The 23,838-nt window shown below is 56.8% G+C and overlaps 7 protein-coding genes across 7 annotated transcripts; 2 read left to right on the forward strand and 5 right to left on the reverse strand.

The window, feature by feature from the left end:
* Nucleotides 1–860: 860 nt before the first annotated feature.
* Nucleotides 861–1,823, reverse strand: N0V96_007727 (uncharacterized protein; the record flags this gene model as incomplete). The annotated part of the gene is made up of 1 exon (XM_053194615.2): nt 861–1,823. The coding sequence occupies one exon, from the start codon at nt 1,821–1,823 to the stop codon at nt 861–863; it is 963 nt and encodes a 320-aa protein (XP_053048111.2).
* A 1,143-nt stretch (nt 1,824–2,966) lies between these two features.
* Nucleotides 2,967–4,190, forward strand: N0V96_007728 (uncharacterized protein; the record flags this gene model as incomplete). Its single annotated transcript, XM_053194616.2, has 1 exon — nt 2,967–4,190. The coding sequence occupies one exon, from the start codon at nt 2,967–2,969 to the stop codon at nt 4,188–4,190; it is 1,224 nt and encodes a 407-aa protein (XP_053048112.2).
* Nucleotides 4,191–4,991: 801 nt separating this feature from the next.
* Nucleotides 4,992–8,402, reverse strand: N0V96_007729 (uncharacterized protein; the record flags this gene model as incomplete). Its single annotated transcript, XM_065758115.1, has 7 exons — nt 4,992–6,126; nt 6,176–7,911; nt 7,963–8,028; nt 8,081–8,099; nt 8,167–8,225; nt 8,280–8,345; nt 8,400–8,402. 7 exons carry the CDS (start codon nt 8,400–8,402, stop codon nt 4,992–4,994), a joined length of 3,084 nt encoding a protein of 1,027 aa, XP_065613257.1.
* Nucleotides 8,403–9,786: 1,384 nt separating this feature from the next.
* Nucleotides 9,787–11,450, reverse strand: ALG8 (glycosyl transferase; the record flags this gene model as incomplete). The annotated part of the gene is made up of 4 exons (XM_053194618.2): nt 9,787–10,454; nt 10,506–10,999; nt 11,049–11,321; nt 11,374–11,450. 4 exons carry the CDS (start codon nt 11,448–11,450, stop codon nt 9,787–9,789), a joined length of 1,512 nt encoding a protein of 503 aa, XP_053048114.1.
* Nucleotides 11,451–12,495: 1,045 nt separating this feature from the next.
* On the forward strand, nt 12,496–13,919 carry N0V96_007731 (uncharacterized protein; the record flags this gene model as incomplete). Its single annotated transcript, XM_053194619.1, has 2 exons — nt 12,496–12,605; nt 12,674–13,919. 2 exons carry the CDS (start codon nt 12,496–12,498, stop codon nt 13,917–13,919), a joined length of 1,356 nt encoding a protein of 451 aa, XP_053048115.1.
* A 1,129-nt stretch (nt 13,920–15,048) lies between these two features.
* Nucleotides 15,049–17,102, reverse strand: N0V96_007732 (uncharacterized protein; the record flags this gene model as incomplete). Its single annotated transcript, XM_065758116.1, has 5 exons — nt 15,049–15,259; nt 15,344–16,474; nt 16,539–16,665; nt 16,854–16,930; nt 17,050–17,102. 5 exons carry the CDS (start codon nt 17,100–17,102, stop codon nt 15,049–15,051), a joined length of 1,599 nt encoding a protein of 532 aa, XP_065613258.1.
* Nucleotides 17,103–19,498: 2,396 nt separating this feature from the next.
* Nucleotides 19,499–22,618, reverse strand: GIN1 (Gypsy retrotransposon integrase-like protein 1; the record flags this gene model as incomplete). Its single annotated transcript, XM_065758117.1, has 5 exons — nt 19,499–20,329; nt 20,380–20,764; nt 20,816–21,445; nt 21,492–22,239; nt 22,294–22,618. 5 exons carry the CDS (start codon nt 22,616–22,618, stop codon nt 19,499–19,501), a joined length of 2,919 nt encoding a protein of 972 aa, XP_065613259.1.
* Nucleotides 22,619–23,838: the final 1,220 nt, after the last annotated feature.

Here is a 23,838-nt window from a genome sequence, read left to right on the forward strand (position 1 = left end):
CATTTTCATCAATACTACATGTCACCAAGTCTCCGAAATGGAGCGTCACTCTACATTGCTTGTTCGAGACCGCTATTGTGAAGAAAGGGAAACAACGCCACGGACGCCGGGCTAAGAAAAGAAGTCTAACTTGTAAGTCGAGAGATCGCCGGCGCGGTTCTGGACCCCGCGAATGTGGATACCCCGTTCTAGCTCCGTCTAGCCCGCCCTGCCACCGATACAGAAATGCTAAGAGTTTCAGGCGGGAGGGTTTTTAGCAACCTCCAAAGGTCGTGCGTTTTGCTGTTTGTTGGTGGTTGGAAGAGGTACCGCTAACCTGGGAGCTAGGTGGCCAAGCTATCCTGCGCTTTAGCCGCATCGGGAGAGCTCCCTGCGTCTCAGCTGGCCCGTTTTGGCAACTTTTGGGTGGGTTGCTCCGGCACGCCACATTGGACTGGCAGACACTTTTAGACGCGGCGGCGCGTGAAGAGAGGAGGGAGGGGATGGAGTTTGCGACGGCCTCGTTGGTAGTCGGAGGATAGCCGGAGGATTGCGTTCTTGGTAATGGAACGATTTGTTGGACTATTTACGAAGTTTCTTTGCTAGTAGAGAAGGGGGGAGGATTTTAGACGGTAATTCTTTTCACGTCCCTTGCTGTGGTTGTTGGTATGCGATTTTCGATAGACGGTTGGGTCCGCATTCCGCGATACATTCTTCACCTTTCCGCCACCTTGTAAACGCCCGTGACGCCTTGTTTTCTCTTGCTTATCTTTCTGGTGGCGCCTTTCTTGATCAGGGCTGATGATCCCCGCGCGAGGAATGTGTTGTGACGAAAGTCCTGTCCCTGACTCAGTTGCCACAATCCAGAATCAACAACGGGCTCATCCCAAGACCCGGATCACATCGCCAAAGGGAACTGTAGGTATACCCCGCCTACGCAACTCTTGCTCAAGCATTTTTGGCATGGCACTGAGTCTGTCACACGCCCACCACGTGGCTTCCCGCTCCTCCTCGCCGAGAAGCAATCGCGAGGTCTCGTAAAAGTGATACAGTAAAAGCAACGCCCTCGAATCGTTTGCGACAATCATGTCGAGGAGATGGCCGAAGCAGAAGAGCGGGAAGGCGAGGATGTACCGCTCGAGGTCGGGCGTCGCGGGGGGCTGGGGATTCGTGCTGCGGTGTTGCCAGAGGGCCATGATGACGGACAGCCGTTCTACGATGCCGGCGAAGGCGGCGCGTTGACGTTCCGCGATGCTGTGGTGCTCCGGGGTGGCGATGCCTTGACCTCTGGGTGTCATGTCATCGTATTGATTCATAAAGGCTCTCTGTATCGGACCACGATCCATGCTCTGTTCCGCTACAATCTTGTCGAGAGCGTCGCACGGGGCGTCCTGCCATGCTTTGGCAAAGATGCTTTCTTGTTCCTGCGACCGCGTCCCGAAGAGGAAGACTCGTGCGCCGGAGCTGAGGAGGAAGAGTTGGTCCCGGGACAGGTCTAGAGGGGTGTCGGTGTCGCCAGTGCCATCGATGAACTCGAGATTACACCACGTGAGATAGTGTATAAGCTGCGCCGTGAAAAAGAGCGAGTCGTACCCTTCCCCAGCCCTGTCGTCCCGGCCGAGCTCGGCGCCGAAGAGCGCGCAGCTACGAGATAGCAGGGCCAGGCTCGCCTCTCCGTACACGGTATTCTCTGGTCTGAGGGTGCCGAGGTGCCGCGCTGACACGGCGAGGATGGCCGTCATGAGGTACTCTGCCCGAAATGCGAGCGGGAGGACGGACGCCCAGACATCGGCGAAGCAGAGGGTGGGGACCGTCGCGTGTTGGAAGTGGTGGAGGAGTTGCATGTGGAGGAGGTTCACGGGTCCCGAGGCGTCTACCGGCTTTGGGACAGGGCACGACGACGACGACAACGACGACGACGCGGCGTCTGTCTCTGGAGTGGAGGACTCTTTCGGGCGTGTGCATGGTTCGTTGCGTCTTGTGCAGTTTGCGCAGGGGGTTGATTCGTCGCACTGGATTTCCCGTGTAAGTCTTACGTGAGTCTGGGAACCTCGACTGTGTACATTGGGACAAAATCACCTTCACCTTTCTCCGTTTGCATGGAGTGCATCCGCCTCTGCTCTTCCTATGAGCCTTCTTCTTCTTTGGCTCTGGGTGAGTGGAGTCGATGAATCGGAGGGACAGAGGCGTGGCATCTAGGGAAGTGGAGGGGTTGGATGCTGGCATCGTCGAGATCGTCCCGTGTAGTGGTTCAGGGGGCAGTTGCTGGGGTGGGATAAAGTGAGAGTTTTGAGCACCAATAAGCCAGAAAAGTCATTCAGAATGAGACGATTTCCCATCCGGCCAGTGAAGCTGTCGACAGGATGAGATTGAGTGAGTCTACCTCATGGCGGAGAGTCAACGAGTGAGATGAAATCAGACAGTGAGCTGAACCTCGCATTCCGAAAAGGGAATGCGATGGAAGCGGGTCTGGAAGCGGAAATGGGTTAGCTCGCTGCAACAAAGTAGGGGACCATGACCCATGACGTCATTGCGAGGCATCGTCGAAGATCAGTATGATCACCTCTTTAATGAAATGAGGCTATCATGAGATTCGTTATACTGGAAGGACACGATTGCGGTGTACTCGATCCGCTTAAATGATGGACTCGTTCCGCCAAAGCGATTCCTCCTCTTGGCAGCATCGAACTCAAAACCATGTGCACCTCACTCGAGGCTTACAAGACACAACGGTCCTCAATGAGGTGGAAGGTGATGAGTCCGTGCCTGGGTTAAGATTTACAGTCATCTTAGGTTATCATAGACCAACGGGCTGCAATCGGAGATACATGGGCTCGACTCCATGACTTTGGGCACTCGCCAACGCCCAAAGTGTTCACTCTCAATGTCCTTCAAGTCGCAAAATTCCCGTCCAAAATCATCAGTGATCATCCGAGAGCCATTGAATACTGCTGGTAATTGAATTCATCTTTGTAAGACGGATTAGCATGGAGCTTCACAAAGATACCTTTCAGTCATCATCGTCAACCGAAATCGAATCACGTACACTTACACCGAGTCCTCCGGAACAGAACCATGCCACCAACTCCCCGTCACCAGATCGAGACACCACCGCCTCCTCCAGTCGCACATTCAAGGGCGACCTCGTCATTCTGCCAAACCCGCAAGCCCGCATCAGCCCTATACGCGCCTCACTCAGGGACCCAAGCCAACACACTCTCCACCTCTTCACAGACGCCTCATTCCCCGCGACCGGTCCCTCGACGCCATCACTACCAGCCGGCGCCGCTGTCTTCTGGAAGCCATGGCCGTGTATAGACCCCATCGACCCGTGGCACTCGCGCGCGTTCCAGATCCTCGCATGCCGCAACTCCCACCAAGCGGAGCTCTACGCCGTAGTGGCGGCCCTCGAGACGGCGACGCTGCTGTCCCGTCTGATGCCGGAACTGAAACGGGTGACGATCTTCTCCGACTGTCAAGCCGTCATGCAGACACTCGCCGTAGCGGAAGGAGGGCACACCACCACCTCGGATCCCCTCGTCAGGCGCGCCTTTGAAGCGTGCGACCTTTTGTGGAACGACGGAAACATCAGAGTCGCTGTGTGCTGGTGTCCCGGTCACGACAGAATCGTTGGCAACGAAAAGGCTGACGAGCTATCGAAAGAGATCCGACGGTACAACTTTAGGCACCTGGTCCCGAAAGAGCAGCCCACGCGCGTGAGCGGGTACGAGATTCCGTTCAAGTATCTCGAGAGGGCACGCCGCGGGCACTGGTGGAAGGATGAGGCTGACTTTGAGTGGACGGCGAATATGCCTCGCAAGCGGTTTTATCCGGTGGCTGTTAGTAGCGGATGCGGCGAGGAGGCCTGTGAAGTGGCATACGACGGCGAGGCATATGATGAAGCCTTTGAAGATGAGGACTATGAAGATGAAACTTACGACGATCAAATTTACGACGACGAGGACGACGACGATGAAGACTACGACGATGAAGACTACAATTACGACGCCGACGACGAGTTCTCCGACAATGAGGCATTTGCAACCCTCTCGTCGTATAGCTACTCCTCAGCTACGCAAAGCCAAACAAGAAAGCGCAGGCGTTCGGCGTCAGACCTACCAGAGCATCCCTACAAGAGACAAAGGACAGGCCGACCCGAGCACGGCATCAAGCAGTCAAGAACACTGGGATGGTCTCCGACTCCAGTCTGATGTGTCGCTCGCCGTACTCTCAGAAGTTGGCGTAAGTTTCAAGACAAGTATACTGCAACTACACCTCGCCTTGTCAAAATCTCCACAGCTTTTTTGATACCTCGTCCAAGTGGGCAAACTTGGAAAACCCCCCCAGCTAGTGTCGCTCCTTCGGCAGACGTACCAATATTTGTTACCATGTAAGCCTCGAGACCATTGGTACATGTCAGACAGACTCATTCCGGAGACAGGTCAAGAGCGCTAGCAGGATATATGTCACGTCCCATGCCGGTAAATATCTTTGGTGAGGAGCTTCGCCAACCTGGGGGCCAGGTTCGGGCGAAGATCGCAGCACCAGACTTATAGATAAAAACACATCAATAGGGCTCAGCAAACTCACTTGGTAACAATATTACAAAACCATCGTCATCAAAATGATTCTTTTGGAGAGTCTATAATCCTGGCCCCATATAGTGAATATGCAGAGACCACGCGCGCCGTCCGCCCAGATACAGCCAGCCCGCCCAATGCTAAATGGAAACCCTTCACCAACGTCGGGCCATGCTGTGTGTGTGTGTGACACGACATCCTTTTCAATTGCTCACAAAAAAAAACAACACCGCTTTTTCTTTGTTTCAGCCAGGCCCGTTTTCGGCTCGTAAAACTCCAACCATGTCTAACTGTTAGGGGGAAAATCGGCTCACACAACCCGCGCGCCAGCAGTGTCCCTTGTATCGTCGTGTCTATAATTACAGTTAAGAAAAGAAGACGGAAACTGCCTACAGTGACAGCCCGCAGTCGATCATTGGCAGGGTACTCTGCCTATTTACGCCGCCTCGTCTTGGGCGCGGGCGCGGGTTCAGGCGACGGCTCCACGGCCTGTCGCTTCTTGGCCGTCTGCTTCTTTGGTCTCGGAGGCGGCGGCGGCTCCGAGTGGAGATGGCCGAGCTCCTCCATGGCCGTGGAATTCTCCCACGCGAGGCAGCGGTAGTTTGTGGGTTCGGGCGTCGGCTCGTGTTGGCGGCCTCTGGTGCTCATGCGCTTCGAGTCGCGCCTCTTGCCCTTCTTCTCCTTCTCTTCCTTTTCCTCCTCCTGCTGTTGCTGCTCCTCGGGCTCTGCGGCAGCGAGGTACGTCTTGCGGTTCTCCATGTGCTGAACGATCTTGTCCCGGAACGCCACGATTTCTTTCCGAAGCCGCAACTCGTTGAAGCCCCGCGGATCCAGCCACTTGAGGAGTTCATCGACCTGCTCGGGCTCGCTATAGTAGCCCCACTGGTGGGCGTTGAAGACGCTGGTGGGGCCCTCCTCCAACTTCTTCCGCTCCGGCACCGTCATGGAAAACTTGGTCTGGTACTCGGCCTGGTACTCGGGGTCGGTGTCAATGTATCCTTGGCGCTCCAGCTCGTCGGGACCTTGCACCCATATGCAACCGTTGGCGTACTCGGCGGCAGCGGTTGAGCTGTCTGGGAGCCCCCCGTACGGCATGCCGTTGCGTTCGAACCAGTAGTACCGGTTCCAGAATCGGTCCTTACCCAAGACACGGGTCCGGCCACAGTCGGCTTCGCGGAGGTCGTTGTCGATCACGGCGATCTCATCTTCGCACTTTTTGATAAAGTCCTCCTTCTTCCGAATATCCTTGAGAACCTTGAGGAACTGCTTTGACTGCTTGGGTGCCTTTGCGGCTTCGGCGGCCTTTTCTTTCCGCTCCAGCTCCTCCTTGCGTTTGCGTTGCCTCTCCGCGGCGCGGTCGTTGGCGCGGCGGAAGTTCCTGCGGGGTGCTCCTTCCTCGTCAGAGTCGGCCACTTCGTCTTCGGCGTCGGCAGCGTCAGCTGCCGACTCGTCTGCATCCGTCATCTTGACATCCTCGTCTGCCTTTGGCTCGGGAGGCGGCGACGGCGGCATGTTGTCGGGGAGCATAATCTTACGCTGGTCCTTGAGAGCACGCAGTTCCTCGATGCTGTTAGGGGTCAGTAATGCCAATGATCAAACGGTTCAATGCCACGTACGCCTGCTTCCTCTGCCGCTGCCAGTCAATCTTTTCCTTGCGGAACGCCGTCATTTGCTCGCTACATTCCTCCATGTAGGTACGCATCGCCTTGGTCTGCGTTGTGAGCATGCAGATGATCTGCAACGCCTGCACACGGTAGTTGACGTCGAGTCGAGCATAATGCTCCTGCACCGTCTCTTGGGTGGGGTCCTCGTCGGGCGGACACAGCTGGGCGAGCAAATCTTCGCACGCCTCCTCCATCCTCTCATTCTTGGAGAGCTGGTGCAGCAGACCGACGACGATTCTCTCCCAGCCGCCGTTTTGGAAATTGCGTTTCCTGAGCTCTTCAATCCAATCGTACTCTTCAAGGAGGTCCTCGGCGCGGTGCTTGATCTCGGGCTCCACATTCTGGCTTTCCTTTTCCGCTGCCCGCGCCTCGGCCAGCAGCCTCTCGGCCTCGGCTTTGGCGAGACTGCTTCGTGTGGCTCTTGCAGGCGGCCGATCGGTTTCCGGGGTCGGCTCCTTGGTCTCCTCGTCATCCTCGTCTTCCTCAGAGTCCTCCTCTTCGTCCTCAAGCTCGGGCAGCTGGACATTCACCTTGCCGCCGTCTGCCTCGGCACTCACAATCTGCTTGAGCACCGCACAGTGGATTTCCTCAAACAGCTGGACCTTGGTCTCCTCTGATGCAACAGACATGGCCTCCACAAAGTCGTCAAAAGTAAAGGAGTCGAGCTTGAAAATTTCGCAGTACACATTCAGGGTATCCCACGTCTCCAAAAACGAGCCAATCGACTTCATCGACAGCTTGTCGCGTATGCTGGCGCTGCCATTCACGGCCACATCGGAGGCCGTCGGGGGGTCGTTGCAGAGGAACGCCAGGGCGGGTCTGACGACGCCCTCTCTCAGAGGCACCTGGAGATCCTCAATGGGGTACTTTGGCGGTGGCGGTGGCGGCGGCGGCTCGGGCGCAGTCATGGAATGCGGTAGCGGTTGATTCCGGAAGTTGAGCGGCAGCTGAAAGGGGTTCTTGTGCGGCGGGGCGTGGAAGATGCCAGCCTCGGACGCCATGTTTGGCGAGCCATTCTGGCCCTGAGGGAACTCTGGCGATTGATGTTTGCCCTTTTGGCTCTTGAACGCGGGCTTCAGCTCGGGCAGCCGCGCAGGGCCGTTCTGGATGGCGCCGTTGACGCCATTGGTGCCGTTGCCGTCCTGCGTCGGAGTCTGGCTGGCGCGCTTCTGGGCCTGTAGCTGCTTCCTCTCCATCAACTTGGTATCGTAGCGTAGGTGAGGCGGGACCCGGGAATCGATGTGATACTGAGCCGCTACATCGTGCTTCACGAGCCACGGCGCTCCGTTCCATGCCTCGCGCGTCACCGTCTTCTTGATGAAGGAGCGCAGTACCGACTTTGTAAATATTTTGCGATCGCGAAAGATGTGGTCATCGTCGACCACGGCCTCGATACCCGGGCGTTCCTCCAAGCTGACCGTATAGCGTGTATAGGGGGCGGTCTGGGTGCCGTCTGGCAATATCTTGCCGCCGAACCGGGTCTTTTCTCGCACGACGCCCTGCAACCTCTCGCTCTCCGCCGTGCTAACGGTCACGGCCTCGCCCGGGTAGTAATCGGCTCTAAACTCGTCAAACACCAAGTCGACAAGCGCATCGATTCGGGACACTGTTTGGAATTGGACGCGACGCAGGACGGGGCCCTTGAGAGCTTCGGGGAAGGCTTGCTCAACCTCCTCGGCACCGGCGAGCTATTGTCATGTCAGCAGGTTTGCGCGGCAATGAAAGATGGCGGGACGGACTTCGCTCTTGAGTGCTTCGAAAAAAGTCAGGCCGGAGTGCCCTGTGATCTGGCAGATGAAGCGCCGCTACGCGCTGGGGTTAGTCTTGGCCCGTAGCCCCACCTGGCCTGGGACGTACCTGTTTGTAGAAATCCATTCTTCACCGCATTAGCTGAAGCCGCAAAGGAAAACGAAAAGTGACGACCGAAAAATAAATAAACTCACCTAGTAAGATAATCCTCATATTGGGCAAAGACCTCGCCGGTCTGTGGGATATGCCAGACCTGGGGGCCTGCATCAGTACTCGTCGCATCATTGGTGAATGTCACTCTGCGAACCTCTGCATTATCATCCTTGACGTCCTTGGGAGCCAGAAACTGCACCGGTTTACGCTTGAAGAGGACCTGTACCTCAAGTCAGCGATCTGCGACCCCGGAGAGCGCGTCGGGAGGCCATACCATATTGGCGGTTGGCTACAATGGCATGGCCCAAGATTCGAGGTTCCGATTGCGCGGTGGGGCTGAAATCCAGCCAACCTTGTCTTCAACCGTACAAGTGGTCCTATAGAACCTCGGGGACCATTTGCTGGGCAAAGGAAACGCGTTGTGGCGGTCTGGCGGGTGTGTTGTGGTCGCGGCCGGAGCGAGCGGAGGCGCGGTCGTGGGTGTCGGGCAGGGGGAGAACGGGTCGGCGGGTGCACTTACACGCGAGACTCGCGGGGGACGCGGTGCGGCTCGCAGATGACGTGTCGGAGATGGCTGTATAAATGACGGTTTCGATGGTTCGTGGTTGTGGTCGCGGGTTGGTGAGAAAACGTGCAGCCTGCGAGTCGTGGGTGAAACGACGGGGAAAAAAAACAAAAGGTGGGAAAGGAAGTGGTGAGCTTTGGGGGGGGAGGAGGAAAGGAAAGGGAAAAAGAGAAGAAGGGCGCCAGTGAAAAGCGGTCCTGGCCCGCTTGGCCCGTTCGGCCCACGGTGCCTCCGCATCCCATCTCCCAGGCGCCTGCGCACCAGGCCTCCTTACCCTCCTCCACCCGCCACGACTCCGTCCACCTCGGGAATCCCACAACCGCGTCGGCCACCCGCGAATTTGTACTCGTTGGGCTCGCCATGGCTGGGGCTTTCGATTGAGCACTCAATTAGCCACGAACACCACGATTTGGCCGATTAATGCCGTGATATGTCTTGCACGTCTTCCGGTCCTTGCGGGTAGCCTAGTTTTCGTTAATTGCCTCCTCGGGGCCAGCTCCGGATGAGCACCGTTCTACCACCACATGACATATAAACGTGATTCAACGTGCCCATACAATCCATGTCATTATTACGAACTCGTCCACGTTATTACAGATGTTGTCAATACACAGCGCGGCCTCTCGGTCATGATATCAACGCCGGGACGGTCCGCCGCGGCCGCTCCGGGCCTCCGGGCTCCGTGTAAGTGATTTTGGCGCAATTGCCTTGTACCACAGTCAATCACTCAAATTCTGATAGTGCATCGCCCAAACTGTGCACGACAAGTCTCTGTTTTGTTCTTTGGCTTGTTCGTGGCATACAATGGGTTGTGTCCAAATGGCCCACGACCCCCGGTCCCCCTGCTCAGCCGTTAGCTCCAAAATGGTAGTTTCCCTCCTGGTAAGGTAAAGGTACTTGTAGTGGAGCCGGCGCTGCTGTCAGCCTCCAGGCACGTGAGACGGGGCTTTTCATTGGCTCCCGCCAGCTAGGCCCCCACGGGACCAAGCGTCTCTTTTAGACCTCCGGCAACTCAGTGGCACTGGCACGCAAAAGTTTCACCGTATTTTGTCTCGACTGTAATTCTATGCCTACCCAAGGTAAAGATACACAAATTCTATGACGTGAAATAGACAACCATGAACCCGATCCAGCTACCGACCACGCCTACAGCGCAGTACGAGCTGGTGAACATGAGTGGCAGGAACTCGTACCGCTTTCCAAACACAACCTGGTGAAGCAGCGAGCAGTAGAAAATCAGCGGGATGCTGACGGCAATGTACAACGTGCTGAAGCGGTCCAGCAAGAAGAACCTCGCCTTGCGCGAAGCCGGGGCCAAGCGGTCAAATACCATGAGGAACAACATCAACCAGAAAATGGTGTACACTGTCTTGATTGGGAACTCGGCCGAGGTGAAGAGCAGGGGAAAGAGAGATACGTGGCCGGCAACAGCCAACGGCCGGAACGCGCCAAGGTAACGACGATCTTTGAGCGCGATCAGGCTGAAGGGGATGATGACCAAGAGAATGGCCTTTTCATGCACATGCCATCCGAAAAGGAATGAGGCATAGCCGCAGAGCGTAACCGCCCCGATGAAGGCATCCCATGTTGGGGGGGCTTGGAAGAAGAGCTTGATCAATGGCAGCACCTGGAAGAAGAGCGTCAGAGCAAAGCAGGTCCGCGGGGTGATCTCTGGCAAGACGGCAAAGGCCGTGTCTCCAACGAGTCCTCTGGTGACGCTGTTGATTGCTTCGGCCTTGACTGGCAGGTTGAGGCGGGGTGCGGCTGCAACATGTCAGTCTATTGCGTTGGTAGTCTTGTGGTGGTCAAACATACCGTAGATTAGAACGCGATCGGCAAACGAGTAGAGCGCCCAGATATTCGGAGCCCAGTAGGCGTGGCAGAGGCCGCGCGAGAAGGGAAACAGCCGGCTCATCATCTGGGGGATTTGTTCCAGGGCGGCAAACGGGCCAAAGGCAGCACCAAAGATGGCCGCAATGCCGCCACCCAGCTTGACACAGTTGAAGAACTGAATCCTAAAGATGGACTTGGGCGACAGGCAGTATGCGCGCAACAAGAAGACAAAGTAGGCCGGCGCTAGGTATAGGTAGATGTGCTTCATACAAAGCAACGCCGCAAAGACCAATCCGCTGCCCAGCAACCCCGACTTGGACCTGGCCAGCACGAGAGACAGAATGAGCACACCGTACATGGCGCCGTTGTACTGGAAGTGAATGTGGTCAATGATGAGGAGGCCGGGCGACAACAGGATGGAGATGGCGGCAGCTTGAGCAGCCCGTCTCGTGGGACCGGTGGCAGAGTCGATGAACCTTGGACCTTAGCTTAGAGTCGATGCGGCGGGGACACAAGCAAACTTACCGTTGCAGCGCGTAGACGAGCACCAGCTCAGAAATGATGACGGTCCATCGCTGGAAGTAGACCGTCTGCCAGCTATCGTATTCCAGGTTGTAGAGCTTGAGCATGGCCGGGTCGACGAGCTTGGCGACCTGGGACATGGCCCACTCAAAGTAGGCGAAGAAGGGAGGGTAGTCGAGGGTCCATTCTGACGTCTTCTCGTAGTACCATTCTGATATCGGGAGGCTGTTGGTGATGGCGAGCCAGTTGCGGTGGACTTCGAAATCGGTGGATTTGCTGCGCGACGTGTCAGCTGGGATTCCCTCGAGAGGGGAGAGCAGCCACGTACTAGGCCGGGAAGAGGAGGACTTTGAGTGCGCCAGCGACGAGGGCACACTGCGTGAGGGTCGGATACGATTCGGCCATTGTGGCGCGTTCGAGAACCGGTCAGTAGGTAATCCGCATTGATCTGGGCGGTGCCGTGAGAGCTTCACTGAAATGGTCAGTGGTCGGGAGGTGGGAGGTATTTCACAGGCCACCTTTGGTCGGTGTCGTCAGGGGTCCTGCTCAATGGGAAGGAGCTACAGCTTGGGATTTTTTTTTTGGAGAAGGGGCCACGGGCAGGGATTGATGTTGGGCCCGTGCGACATCGCGGTGAAACCAGTCGCCGTCTTTTGGAGACGCGACGGAACTCTTTAACGATACGTACTGCCTTACCCCGTACAAGCCACATTGTGAAAGCCACAATGACAGTCGGACAGAAGCTCCCCGCCACGTCTGCAAGGAACCGAGCAGAAAGTGTCTTTCTTTCCAGAATCCCTTTCACATTCCAGCTCGGGCCATGCAACTCCAGGTTGGTGGACCAGGGTCCCTTTATTTTCGCCAATGTCTCCAGCAAAAGCTCCTGGGCGCGCTCTGAGACAGCGAAACAGAATCCAAGCTCGTGGTTTGGAGTCCATCATCACGAGACTCCACGACCTGAGAGACATTGAGATGATGCAGAGGGATACTATCGACCTACCGCTGAAGCTGATGTGATGACAGTGCAATTGACTTTCCTTGAGAATCCAACGCCCATAACGCTAAAACGCCCCGTCCAAAAAGGGCAGTCCAGGAGCTTATCCGCATAGCTGGCTGCTGCTGCTGCTGCTGCTGCTGCTGCTGTCTTGAACGCTTTTTAGTGCCAACCTGTCCTCAACCCACAGACACGCACCATCAACCCCTGCTTGGGAGTTTCTCGACTTGGCGGGTTTCCAACCACACATTGTTCCCACGCTTTTCTGGATCCCAACGTCGTCTGCACTGTTTTATTTTTCTTCCATTCTGCCCGCATTGCAGGACCTTGCATTCCTGTATTTTAATATACAATTGATCGTCCTCGTGGGCATACGGCCGGCTTCGTTGTTGCACTTGATACCCCCATCTCCCCACACATACAAGGTAGCTCCCGCGCTGCCTCGAACCACCCACGATGCGTGTGTCGCAAGCTCCCTTGAGCTCGACGCTCGCCCTCTTGCTCGGTGCAAGCTTCACACAAGCTCAATATCTCATCAACGAGCTCAGCTTCGGTTACTCTGGCAGGTAGGACTGCTGATCTCCTCCCCCTTGGCGCCACCGAGGTCCTGTGCAGGCCTAGCTAACCTCAACAGCATATCACCAAACAATGACGGCCACGTCCCCAACTTTGTCCTCCAGGGACAACCGAACCAGCCCGAGATCCTCTCCAACAAGGTCATCCTGACACCCGTGGCGCCAGGCAACCAGCGCGGCTCCATCTGGAGCACACAGAAGGTGATGCACCAGAACTTCATCGCCGACATTGACTTCCGAGCCAACGGCCCCGAGCGCGCTGGCGGCAACCTCAACATCTGGCTCACCAACGGCGGCTCTGCCGATGTCGGCATGAGCTCCGCATACACGGCCGGCCGCTTCGACGGTCTCGTCCTCGTCGTCGACGGCTACGGCGGTACCGGCGGTATGGTGCGCGGCTTCCTCAACGACCGGTCCACCGACTACAAGGCCCAGAGCGACATTAGCCCCCTTGCCTTTGGCCACTGCCAGTATCACTACCGCAACCTCGGCCGTCCCAGCCAGATCAAGCTGCGCCAGACCGACCGCGCCTTCAAGGTCGAGATTGACGGCCGCCTGTGCTTCGAGAGCGACAAGGTCAAGATCCCCACCGGCTACACTTTTGGTCTGACGGCCGCGAGCGCCGACAACCCAGACTCGTTTGAGATTTTCAAAATGGTCGTCATGTCCGATAGCCTCCACGCCGGGGAGCAGCAGCAGCAGAACCAAGGGCAGCAGCAGCAACAACAACACCAACAGCAGAACCAGCAGCAACAGCAGGCACACGAGCAAAAGACCAACCACGGCCAGCCCAGCAACCCGCGCAGCGGCAACGACGAGCCCATTGACCTCAACGCCATCCCCGACTCCAACGCCGACACAATCACCTCGTCCAAGGCGCAGTTCGCCGACCTCCACAACCGCCTGCAATCCGTCAACCACGTCCTCGGCACAATCTTTAGCTCCGTCAACAAGTTTGGGCAGCAGGCCGAGAACCGCCACGCCGAGACGTCGCAGCTGCTCGACTCGCTCCGCACCGAGCTGCGCAAGCTCGAAAAGATCAACGACCTCGAAGGCCGCATCAACGGCCTCGAGCGGGAGATCCGCGCCATGCGTACCGACCTGAACCTCCAAATGAAGAGCACGGAGCACTCCCTCAAGGGCTACATGGAGGGCCACCACGCCACCCTCTCGTCCAACATTGTCAAGGCCGCCCCCGGCCACGGCAAGCTGATTGCCGTCATTGTCGGATCCCAGGTCGTCCTCGCCGTCGGCTACCTGCTGTACAAGAGGAGAAAGAACTCGATGCCCAAGAAGTACCTGTAAATGGGGGCGTGAGAGGGGGTGATGATGGAAGGTCGCAGACGGGCGGCGCAGAGATGCCGTTTGGGTACGTGTCATGGGTTTTTCTACGGCTATGGTGATTCCGTGGCATTATGACGATGGCCAGTGGGCAGTCGGACGATTCACTTCACCGTCACTTGTATGATTTGGGCATTGTGAAGTGATGACGTGAACGACGGACTATACGCAGAGAGGCCGTGTGGCCGGCGGCGCTAGACGAGGTCGGGCGATGGGGATGAAAGGAAAGATGTATAAATCTCGAAGCGAAGAAATGCCTTTTGAAAGTTCAACCTTATGGTCTTTGGTTGTTGGAGTGAAAATTCGTCATGTCTGCTGATGAGCTTGGGACACACACACACACACACACACGTGGGTGTTCTCTGGGATGGGAAAATCGATGCCACAGGATTTTTGCAGGACCAGTCAACGAGCATGATGATACTCATCCACAGGAACTTCCAAACCCCAGGTTCCTATAACCTGCCCACATTCCCAAGGGAGAGGAGGGTCTTTCTCTGGTAGTGGTCCGCCCTCGCAAACGTCGGGCATGGCAAAACCGTGTGTTGCTCCATGCTTACCCCCCCTCCAACCCCTTACCCTGGGGGCTCCTCTCTAACCCTGTTGACCATACCAACAAAGTGCTCAATGTGCCCCCCTGTGTGTCTGAGAGATTTGAATAAGTTGAAAGGAGAATTTGCTGCCGCATGTTTTCCCTTTCAGACAAAGAGACAAAACACAGGATTTACATCCCTCCAAATTTAGACGAGCTCCATGTTCCAAGGACGTATTGAAAAAAAATGAAAAAAAAGAGGAGAGATCTCGTCTTCCCAGAGAGCTTACGGCGTTTGCGCTTCACGAGAACCCCCCTTTTTCTTTTTCATCGAGCCCGCGAAACCACAGCGAGCTTAAGGACAACATGAATTTACCACATGGTTTCCCAGCTACCACCGAGAAAACGGACAGAGTTACACGACAACACCATCGCGCATATACACATTATTATCTTCACCTACGAAAAAAAACTATTTCCACGCTCGCAGCAAAACTCATCAACAACCAGCCCTTCTTCGTCATCATCATCGTCATCGCCTCTCACTCCCCAAGAGGCGTCTCACGCCTTGCCGTTGATAACCCGCAACAGCTCCTCCCCCTTGGGCGCCCCCGTAGACAAGTTCTCGTACCCGTCGTCCGTGACCAAGATGTCGTCCTCGATACGCACGCCGCCGACGCAGTAGTACCGCTCTAGCACCGCCTTGTTGATGAAGCGCGCATGGCGGGGGCTGCTGAGGAAGTAGCCCTCAATGTACTCTCTGCAAAAGTAGCTGTTTTACGTTTGACTGGTTAGCAAGGTTCCCTACGTTCTCAGACAACCTCATCCGAGGAAGATGACAATAGGGAATACTCACATCCCGGGCTCCACTGTCACAATCATGTTCTTGCGCAGGTACTGCCGGCCCCTGTACGGCGGCGGCACCGAAGCAGCAGCAGCAGCAGCAGCACCGCCAACACCGGCACCGACGCCCGCCTGCGCCATGGCACTCATCATCTCGGGCGTAATGACCTCCCTCTTTCCGACCCGCCCGCCCGTCCCCTTGTTCAGCAGCAGCAGCCTCTCGCGCCCAGAGACGTCGTGCACCTCCAACCCGACGTGGTGTCCCAGCCCGTGCGGGAAGAAGGCCGCGACGGTGCCCGCGTCCCACACCTCGGCCGGGTCCCCTCGGAGGACACCCAGCTTCAGCAGGCCCTCCTGCGCGACCCGGCTCGCGTGGACGTGCAGGTCGAAAAATAGCGTGCCGGGACGGATGCGCGCGATGCACTCGTCCTGCATCCTCGCCACGACTTCGTACACGGCCCGACTCTCTGTCGAGAAGCGCCCGGAAATGGGCAGCGTGCGGGTGATGTCGCTCGCGTAGCAGTGCCACTCGCAACCGGCGTCGAACACGACAACCTCGCGGCCCTCGAGCGGCTCGTCGTTGGCGTCGTAGTGCAGCGTGCTCGCGTTCTTGCCGCTGCCGGCAATGATGGCGTACGACTGCTCCCGCGCGCCCTCGGTGGTGCACCACGCCTGGAAAATGGCCTCAATCTCGCTCTCGTTGCCCAGTTTCAGCAGCCTCTCGGCGACTTTACGATGGGCCGCCGCCGACACGGCGGCAGCTTTGCGGATCATGGCGACCTCGTACTCGGTCTTGACGACGCGGGCCTGGTCGGCGGCCGGCTGCAGCGAGGTGGCGTCGACGCGCACCTCGGCGGCCGTCTGGAGCAGGTCGCCGTGCAACAGCGGCGGCACCTGGTCGGCGTGGAGGACGTAGAGCGTTGAACCGGGCGTCAGGTGGCGGTACAGGAACTTGTTGAGCTGCGTCGTGTAGCGGACGTCGTCGACGTCGAACTGCTTGAGGCATTCCGAGATACCCGGCGTTGAGCCGAACCAGAGGACCTGGCGCGGCTCGACGTAGGGGATCCAGAGAATCAGGCGGTCCGACGCGAGCTCGTAGGTCACGGCGCAGTCGGCAAAGTTGGCGCCGCTCAGGTAGTAGAAGCTATTCGCGTGTCAGTACCTGGACCAGATGTTCAGGGGATAGACTGTAATGGGTAGGAACATACTATCGCCGCTGTCGAAAGGTCGGACCCATGTCCGAGTCCTCATAGCTGCGGCTCGGCTCACCGGGCAGGAAAACGAGGCCATCGCTGGCGTTGAGCTCCGCGGCGACCTTGCGGGCGTGGAGTTTAGCTTTTACACAAGGTCAGCATCCCCCATGGACAAGACGGACACCACGCCCACGACAGTCGCAGATCGGGTACAATAGACGACCAGACTCCATACGAGGCGACACCATCCAGGTCTGTCAAGGTCCCAGCAACGCTTGTCACCGTGACCTGATAGAACAGTGCGTGAAAGGTAGGGCGCGAGAAGCGTACCGGGAAACTTGGTCGGGATAGGCGCAACCGACACAACCGACTCAACCGGCTCAGCCGACGTCTTGACCTCAATGGACCTTTATTTGCGGCGAAACACCGGTCAGCCAAAAGCGAACAATGGGAGACCAAGATAGAATACGGGGCCCGAGGAAGAGCAAGATGGAAGAGCGCTGACGCGCAATGCGACTCCACCTACAGAGCATCAAACTCATCCACCACAACTACATCGTGATCAATGGCGCTCTCCATGGTTCGGTCACGTTGAGGGGTGTGTGATTGTGTGTTTGTGGGTGGTATTATTGTCCGGACCTGTCAATACTCGAGGGGAGGGAGGGGAGGGGCGAGGGGAGCGGTCTGACGTTGCCTCGCAGTATGGTCTTGTTGTTTCTCTTGTCGATTTGGGGATCTTGAACAAGCAAACCCGGGTGTACCTTCTGCACGCAAGGTAAAATGTAAGGTACAGTAAGGTAGTTTGAATGGTATGTCGTCTGCGGCTAAGAAACGCACGGATTACGAGACACGCCAATTGGAGAACTGTGGCTCGAAATGGGGGTGGCGCTTGCGTGGCGTGGCGGGTTCTGCAACTTGTTTAGTGACAAGGCACCGCAGGCCAAGGCTTTTTTTCTCGATTTAGAGAGATGGGCCAGCGGTTCGCAGGTACCTTGACAACTTGGGAAATGTTTGTTTGGTTGGAAACGGGGGTGTACTTCTGCAGAGGCGGGCGGGATGACAGAAGCACAGAAGTGAGAGACAGAGACAGAGAGAGAGGGTTCCAACGTACGGTGGCCGGACTTTCGTCTGTCTAGCGCAAAGAGGCTCCGCTTGCTTCGGTGCCTCCGAAGGGTGCCATGACAGCTTATGGGTCACCGCAGGGCAACAAGTGACTGGATCTGTCGGGTAAAGAGAGAGAGAGGGGACCTGACAAACGGTTATCCCATGATAGGGCGGGCGCGAGCTAGCTAGCTACTACCTTACTCCGTACTAGTCCCGCGTTTCCCCTTCGCTGCGCGAGCATACCTACCGCACTGCCTTGGGAATGGGGAGAGAGTCTACCGGTATCTTCAGGTACGCCCGACTATTCTCGTACCGTGTACGGATAAAAGCCTCCTTTCGGTGCCGAAACGGCGTACCTTGGTAGGAGGCAAGACCAGCGGTTCCTGCGCCCCGCAGTGAGACTCTGATAAGGATTTAGCGGAGATATCCCATCTTGGACCATGGACCTCACCTCATAATCCTAAGCCCTGTTTGCTTCGCTACTATGCTAGCGTTCCGTCGGCCTCCAATGTCCGGGGAATGCCATCCATCTACATTCTACGAGTACCTACGAATAGAGGCATTTTGAAAGGACTTTGAAAAAGTAAGCCGCGATCTAGTAACCTCGCAGACAAGTCCTCATTCGGCTTGGTTCGTTCCTGCTGACGGCCCCCATTCATTAGCATCGGTCCCCGAGAGCTCCCCCTCCCCCGGTCGACCCCAACGGCGAAATGTACTCCGTATGGATACCCACCAAACGGTTTCCCTTCACGATCCCTACCTGTCGTAAGGTACACAGTAGTGTACGAAGTAGTCAAGCTACTCTACCGTGCCAGTCGGGATTATACTGTACAAGCGTCATCGCTCTCACAACCAACACAAACATACCTCAGCTCATACGGTCACGAAATATCTCGCACCATGGCTTTTCGTCAATGAATTCCAGAGCCCTTTTCGTACACCAGTACACCTCATCCAACCAATTGGTACCTTTGGACAATTGAATTTCGTTCCAAAGCAATAAACGGGGGTTGGGTAGGGAGAGAAAAATGTCTCTCGCATCGGCCCCGTCCTCCAACCGGAACAAAGGTGGAGGAGGGGTACTCCGTACTTACTCCCACTTTTTGTGCAGAGAAAACAACCTTCACCTAGAATACCTACCTTGGGGTCCATAGCTTAGGGAGAGCTTACGCCGCGACGCCCCCGCACCGCCGTCCATCGCGCCACGCCTTACGGGATACGGATGCTATTCGGCCTGCAAGCCTGCTGCGATGCAGATGCAGATGCGCTGCAATGCCCTGCACTCCATTCGATGGCGGCCTCGCGGCTGCACCCTCACCCTCACCTTCACCCTCACCCTCGCCCCTCGGGGGCCGTTTGTGTCGCAAGTGGGTTGGTTGTCAGTCCCTGGGCTTGGGGGCGTGTGTCGCACTTTTGTCACTCGTTTATCCCGTACCCCACACTTTGTCACCACATCTGCAACCCCGTCTTGGTAATTCCATGTCCCATTGTAACGTATGCTAGCTGTAATGACAACTACATACAACTGCTGTGTGTGTGTGTGTGTGTGTGTGTGTGTGCCTACACGCTCTCCTGCGTGTATGCCTCGGGGGCCGTCTCTTTGACCACCCAGAATCCCAAAATCCCAGGCTCGTGTGAGCCTCTTCACCAATCCAGACATCCCTTCCCCTGATGATGATGCCATGCAAACTTGATCAAATCCATATCAAGTATGACCGGAACGCCTAGATCGATACGGCCGTGTGTCTTCTTTTCCCTCTTGCTCAAAAATCCTCTCTTTCTGTAAAAAAGTCCCCGCCCAAAATAGATCGCACCCTGAACTAGCAGGGCTCCAAATAAATGCTGGGTATCACTAGAAGCGAAATGGTGGCCTATAGGCCCTGAAATCCGTTCCTGCCGAGCATGCCTGCCCAGTTGCTCTGGTAGCCAGTCTCTGCGAGCATTCTCTCGAGCTCCGCGGGCCGCTGCTGCATGTGCGCTCGTCGTGCCTGTTCGATCCGGGCCGCGTCCGGCATGCCAGAGTAGCCCGAGTGCTGCTGGTACATGCTCGATAGGTCGTAGCTAGACTGGTGGTGTGAATGCTGCTGCTGCTGCTGCTGTCCTTGTCCCTGCAGATAGTACGCGGGAGACTGGCCGAGGAGCTGGGTGTCAATGTCGTCGAATGCGCCGGGCATCATAAACGTCTCCTGCGGGCCGCTGACGTTGTTCGTCCCGGGCTTTTGGTATCCCAGTTCCATCATCGGTTGATTGGGGTAGGCGAACGGATCCTCTGACGGGAACATGAGGGAGTCGAGTTTACTGATATGATTCATGTTGTGCGGCGGTGGGAATCCTTGTGGTGGGCGCTGCGTTGAGCTGGCCGACGTGCTCACCGAGTCTGGCGTCGCGCGTGACGACATGTCCATCCCGAGGAGGTCCTGGATGTTGCTCGCGAGGGACGGGTCCTGGTATCCTGCCTCGGAGATGGGCACGCCGTCAAAAGACGCACGAAGCGGCACCTGTGCCATCCTTCCGTGGGCCATAACTACGCTCGACGGTCGGCTTAGTTCCTCGGAGCGGCGCTGGCCCATGCCTGGCTGCAGGGCCGGGTGCCCGTGAACCGGCATCGAGCTGGCCTTTTGCCCAGGTGCCGATCGCTTCTTGGTAGGGATTGGCCGGGATTTGGCCTCTTGGAGTCTCTCCGGTAGTTGTTCAAACAGAACCTACCCCCAGTTAGTATACGCGTCAACTAGGGTCTTAAAGAGAGACTTACGTTGAGGGCCTCTGTGACCCTGTCGGCGGCCTGGCTCTTGGACTGCAGCTTCGAGACCATGTCTCTGCCTGCAATGGCATCTTCCAGTACCTCTGCCGATCCAATCTTTTCTGGGTTCTCAATCGAGTAAAAGACGAGAGAGAGGATGGCAAAGAATTCGGTAAACAGCATAAACCAGTACGGACCGGCCAGCACGTTTTGCTTGCGGATCTCAATACCGATGTGCACAATGTTGCGCGACACGCTGATGCAGGCCGCGGCGCAGGCGTACGAGAGCTCGTCAATGTTCTTGCCCATGCTGAGGCGAGGGGAGACGTAGTGCAGGAACGGGCGGTAGAGGACCAGTTGGACGTGTGCGTAGGCAAACCGCAGCAAATGGCGCACTCTAGACACATGTTAGCCTCGATCAACTGTAGTGTGGTGTCAGGAAACGCACCGAATAACTTCCACGGGGCCGTCTGGTCTCGGCCTCCACTGCGCAGGCAGGACCTCGTACCACTCTTGCAACTCGGCCTCGATCCTCTTAATGTTGGCGTAGCTGATGAGGTACGTCGCCCCCGGCTTGTCGCCCTTCATTACGCTCTGGCCGAGCCCCTTCAAGGGGTAGACGAACTTGAGGATCTTGGCCAAGATCTCCATCAGGCGGGTGTGGGCGTTGAATGCCTCAAAAAAGGAGAAGGTACCCGGCGGTGGCGTCAGGATGCCGTCGTTTGTTATGTACTCGTCGTCAATCTCGCTGGGGTACGGCTGGTCAATGTCGTCCGCGTTGAGCATCAACGGGAACCCGAGCATGGCCGACACGTAGATATCCATTTGCCGAATGACCCAGAATACTCGCTTCCGCACCTCCTGCTCAATGATGGAAATCTTCTCGTGCTTCAAGTACCTGTGCAGACCTATGCGCAGGGCCGACCGGAGGGCGATTCCGACAAACGCGTAGCACCCGCTCAAGTTCGAGGTGGCTTGCAGGAAAAGAATCATAAAGAGCAGGGCTTGCAGCGAGGTCAGGTCTCGGCACTCTGTAATGTCTTGCAGGATGCGCCTCGCGGTATCGTAATACTTCATTCTGCGGCATGTTAGCACGGTCCGGGACAGGCTTCCGAGGTTCATACCCTTCGTCGACGGATTCCTTGTAGGCCACGGGGGGCGCATTCTCGTCCAGGTTTCTGTACATGCAGCCCAGGGCCATGACGGCGTAGAGGAGGCCGAGGAACTTGTGTTCCTCCTTGGTGTAGTCGTCGTATGGCTTCTCGTAGATTCGATCAAACATTTGGTAAAAGGTTGGTACGTGGACGATGCGGATCAGACACGTCGCACAGTTGAGCGACAGGTAGCAGAGGCTCTTGGCCACGTCTTTCGGGGGAAGCTCCGGAGCGGTGGACATTGTCGAGTCGAACGGGGAGCTGGCTGCAGATGCTGGCGAGTCCAGGTTGATGAGGCCCGCAGGTCTGTCTGGCCGTGGGAGGAAAGGCACCTTTGTGACGGGGCCCATCATGCCTCGAAAGTGCTCCTTCATGCGCCGCAAGAAGACGGCACCGGACGAGACGCCGTGAAAGTCCCAGCCGCCCTTGTCGTCAAGGTCCAGCTGGCCAATGGACTCGATCATGGACAGAAGCTGGGGGTCCTCCTTCTCGGGAGCTACAAAGGGGTCGTGCCTGAGCTTGGCACTCTGGATTCTGCTGTGCTCTCTGTTGCGGAATTCTTGCTGGACGGCCGGATCCAGTGTCGGGTCAGCCAAGTCAACGTCTGGAATAAACTTGCGCAGGAGAGTCTCCGCGCGCTGCAGGCGGCTCTCCAATGCCTCAATGTACTGGGGCGCAGGGTTCCTCCGCCGATTGGAAGGCTTGTCATATGTACATTCTGCGGACATTAGTCTTGTGCACCAACGGAACGGCACCAAGGAGGGAGGCTCACCGTAGCTATAAACTGAGCAATGGGTGCAAGGCTGCTTGCCATCGCACTTGATTTTCTTGCGCCTGCACTCGTCGCACGCTCTGGTGACACGACGACGCTTCTGCACAGGGGCGTTGGATCCAGCTTCGCCGGGCTTTTCGTCCATGTCTGAGCCAGAATGGGCACTTCCACTTGGAGAAGGCGGCTCCTTTACTGGCCAGCCATTGGCAGAAGGGGCTGCAGACTCGTTGTCTGACATGTTGCCAGAAGCGTGAGAGTCTGGAGGTGAGTTGTTGCTGTTGTTGTTGGTGGTGTTGGCCTTGGCAGGCTGAGACGGAGGGCTCATTTTGGCAGTCGACAAAACAGGTCGACCGTTGGAGCTGTCCTGGGGTAAGCTTCAGGAAGCTGACAATAGTTGTTGTAAGGTAGATGTGGTGTTGGTTGTGGTGGTGGTGAGCACCCGGTTCTCGGTGTAAGTGCAGTTATGGAGGACGAGCTCTTTGCATATTTGATAGTACAAGGGTCGTGGTCCGATAAGCCAACCCAATCGCTAGGAACGGCTTTCGGACTGATCAAGTCTTGAACATGAGAAGAACGAAACGTGTGCCAAGACTTCGCGGGGGATGGAAGGAAGATAAGTTTAAACAAAAACGGGAAGACCAGAGAGGAGCCGGGGGATCTTTTGCCTCTTTGCTGGGCTCGTCTGGGCAGGCCGCAGCTGGGGGGGTGGAAGGGCCCTTGTTTAAGGCCGAGCAGGGTGCGGTACGAAGCAGCGGTGCAGCAGCGGTGCAGGGCCGCAGGCAGAGAGAGAGTGAGTGTGTGTAAGTCGCGCGGAAAGCTGAGCGCGAGGAATAGGATGGATTACGTAGCGGGTAGGTAGCGTCTCGGCCGGGGTTGGTTGAGACAGCAGAGTACACGACTCGAGGGTATGGGGAATATGGTCCCGCACGGTGTACGGTAGTCCCGCAGTCCCAGTGAGTCCCAGTAGCGCGGTCGAAAGATACGTATTTCGACACACGGGGCAGGACGCAGGATGTGGACCACGATCTGGCGGGCAGCGGGTAGGCCCCTGGTTATGATGATGGTGGTGCTGGATGGGTGGTGGATGGTGGATGGTGCTTCTTCTTCTTCATGGTAGAGGAGGGGGTGTCTCTAGGTCACCCAAGTGAGGTCGCGGATAGGGTCAACAAGAGAGGGAACGGAGACAATACGAAACCGTCGCAAAGAGGGATGGGGAAGCTAGGACGAAAAGGCGATAGGAATCGGTACGAGGATGAGGTGGTGGTGGTGGAGGCCGAGGGGGGAAGAGGAGGGGGAAAGGAAGACTCAAGAAAGAGAGAGAGAGAGAGAGAGGCATGTACACTATCCGTGGGAAGTACGAAGTACATGGACGATGAACAGGGGCGACCATAAGGCAGACCAAGTAGCCAGGCCAATAAGCCAAGATGAATTAAGGTAAGGCGAGCAGAAGAACAAGAGAGAGAGCAGCACAACTACCAGAAGCAGCAGCAGCAGCAGCAGCAACAACAGTAAGTTCACAACAGCATGGCTTGGGATGGCTTAGTG

This window comes from Colletotrichum fioriniae (assembly GCF_027942845.1).
Source record: "Colletotrichum fioriniae strain IMI 355084 chromosome Unknown scaffold_9, whole genome shotgun sequence".
NCBI classification, from domain to species: Eukaryota; Fungi; Ascomycota; class Sordariomycetes; order Glomerellales; family Glomerellaceae; genus Colletotrichum; species Colletotrichum fioriniae.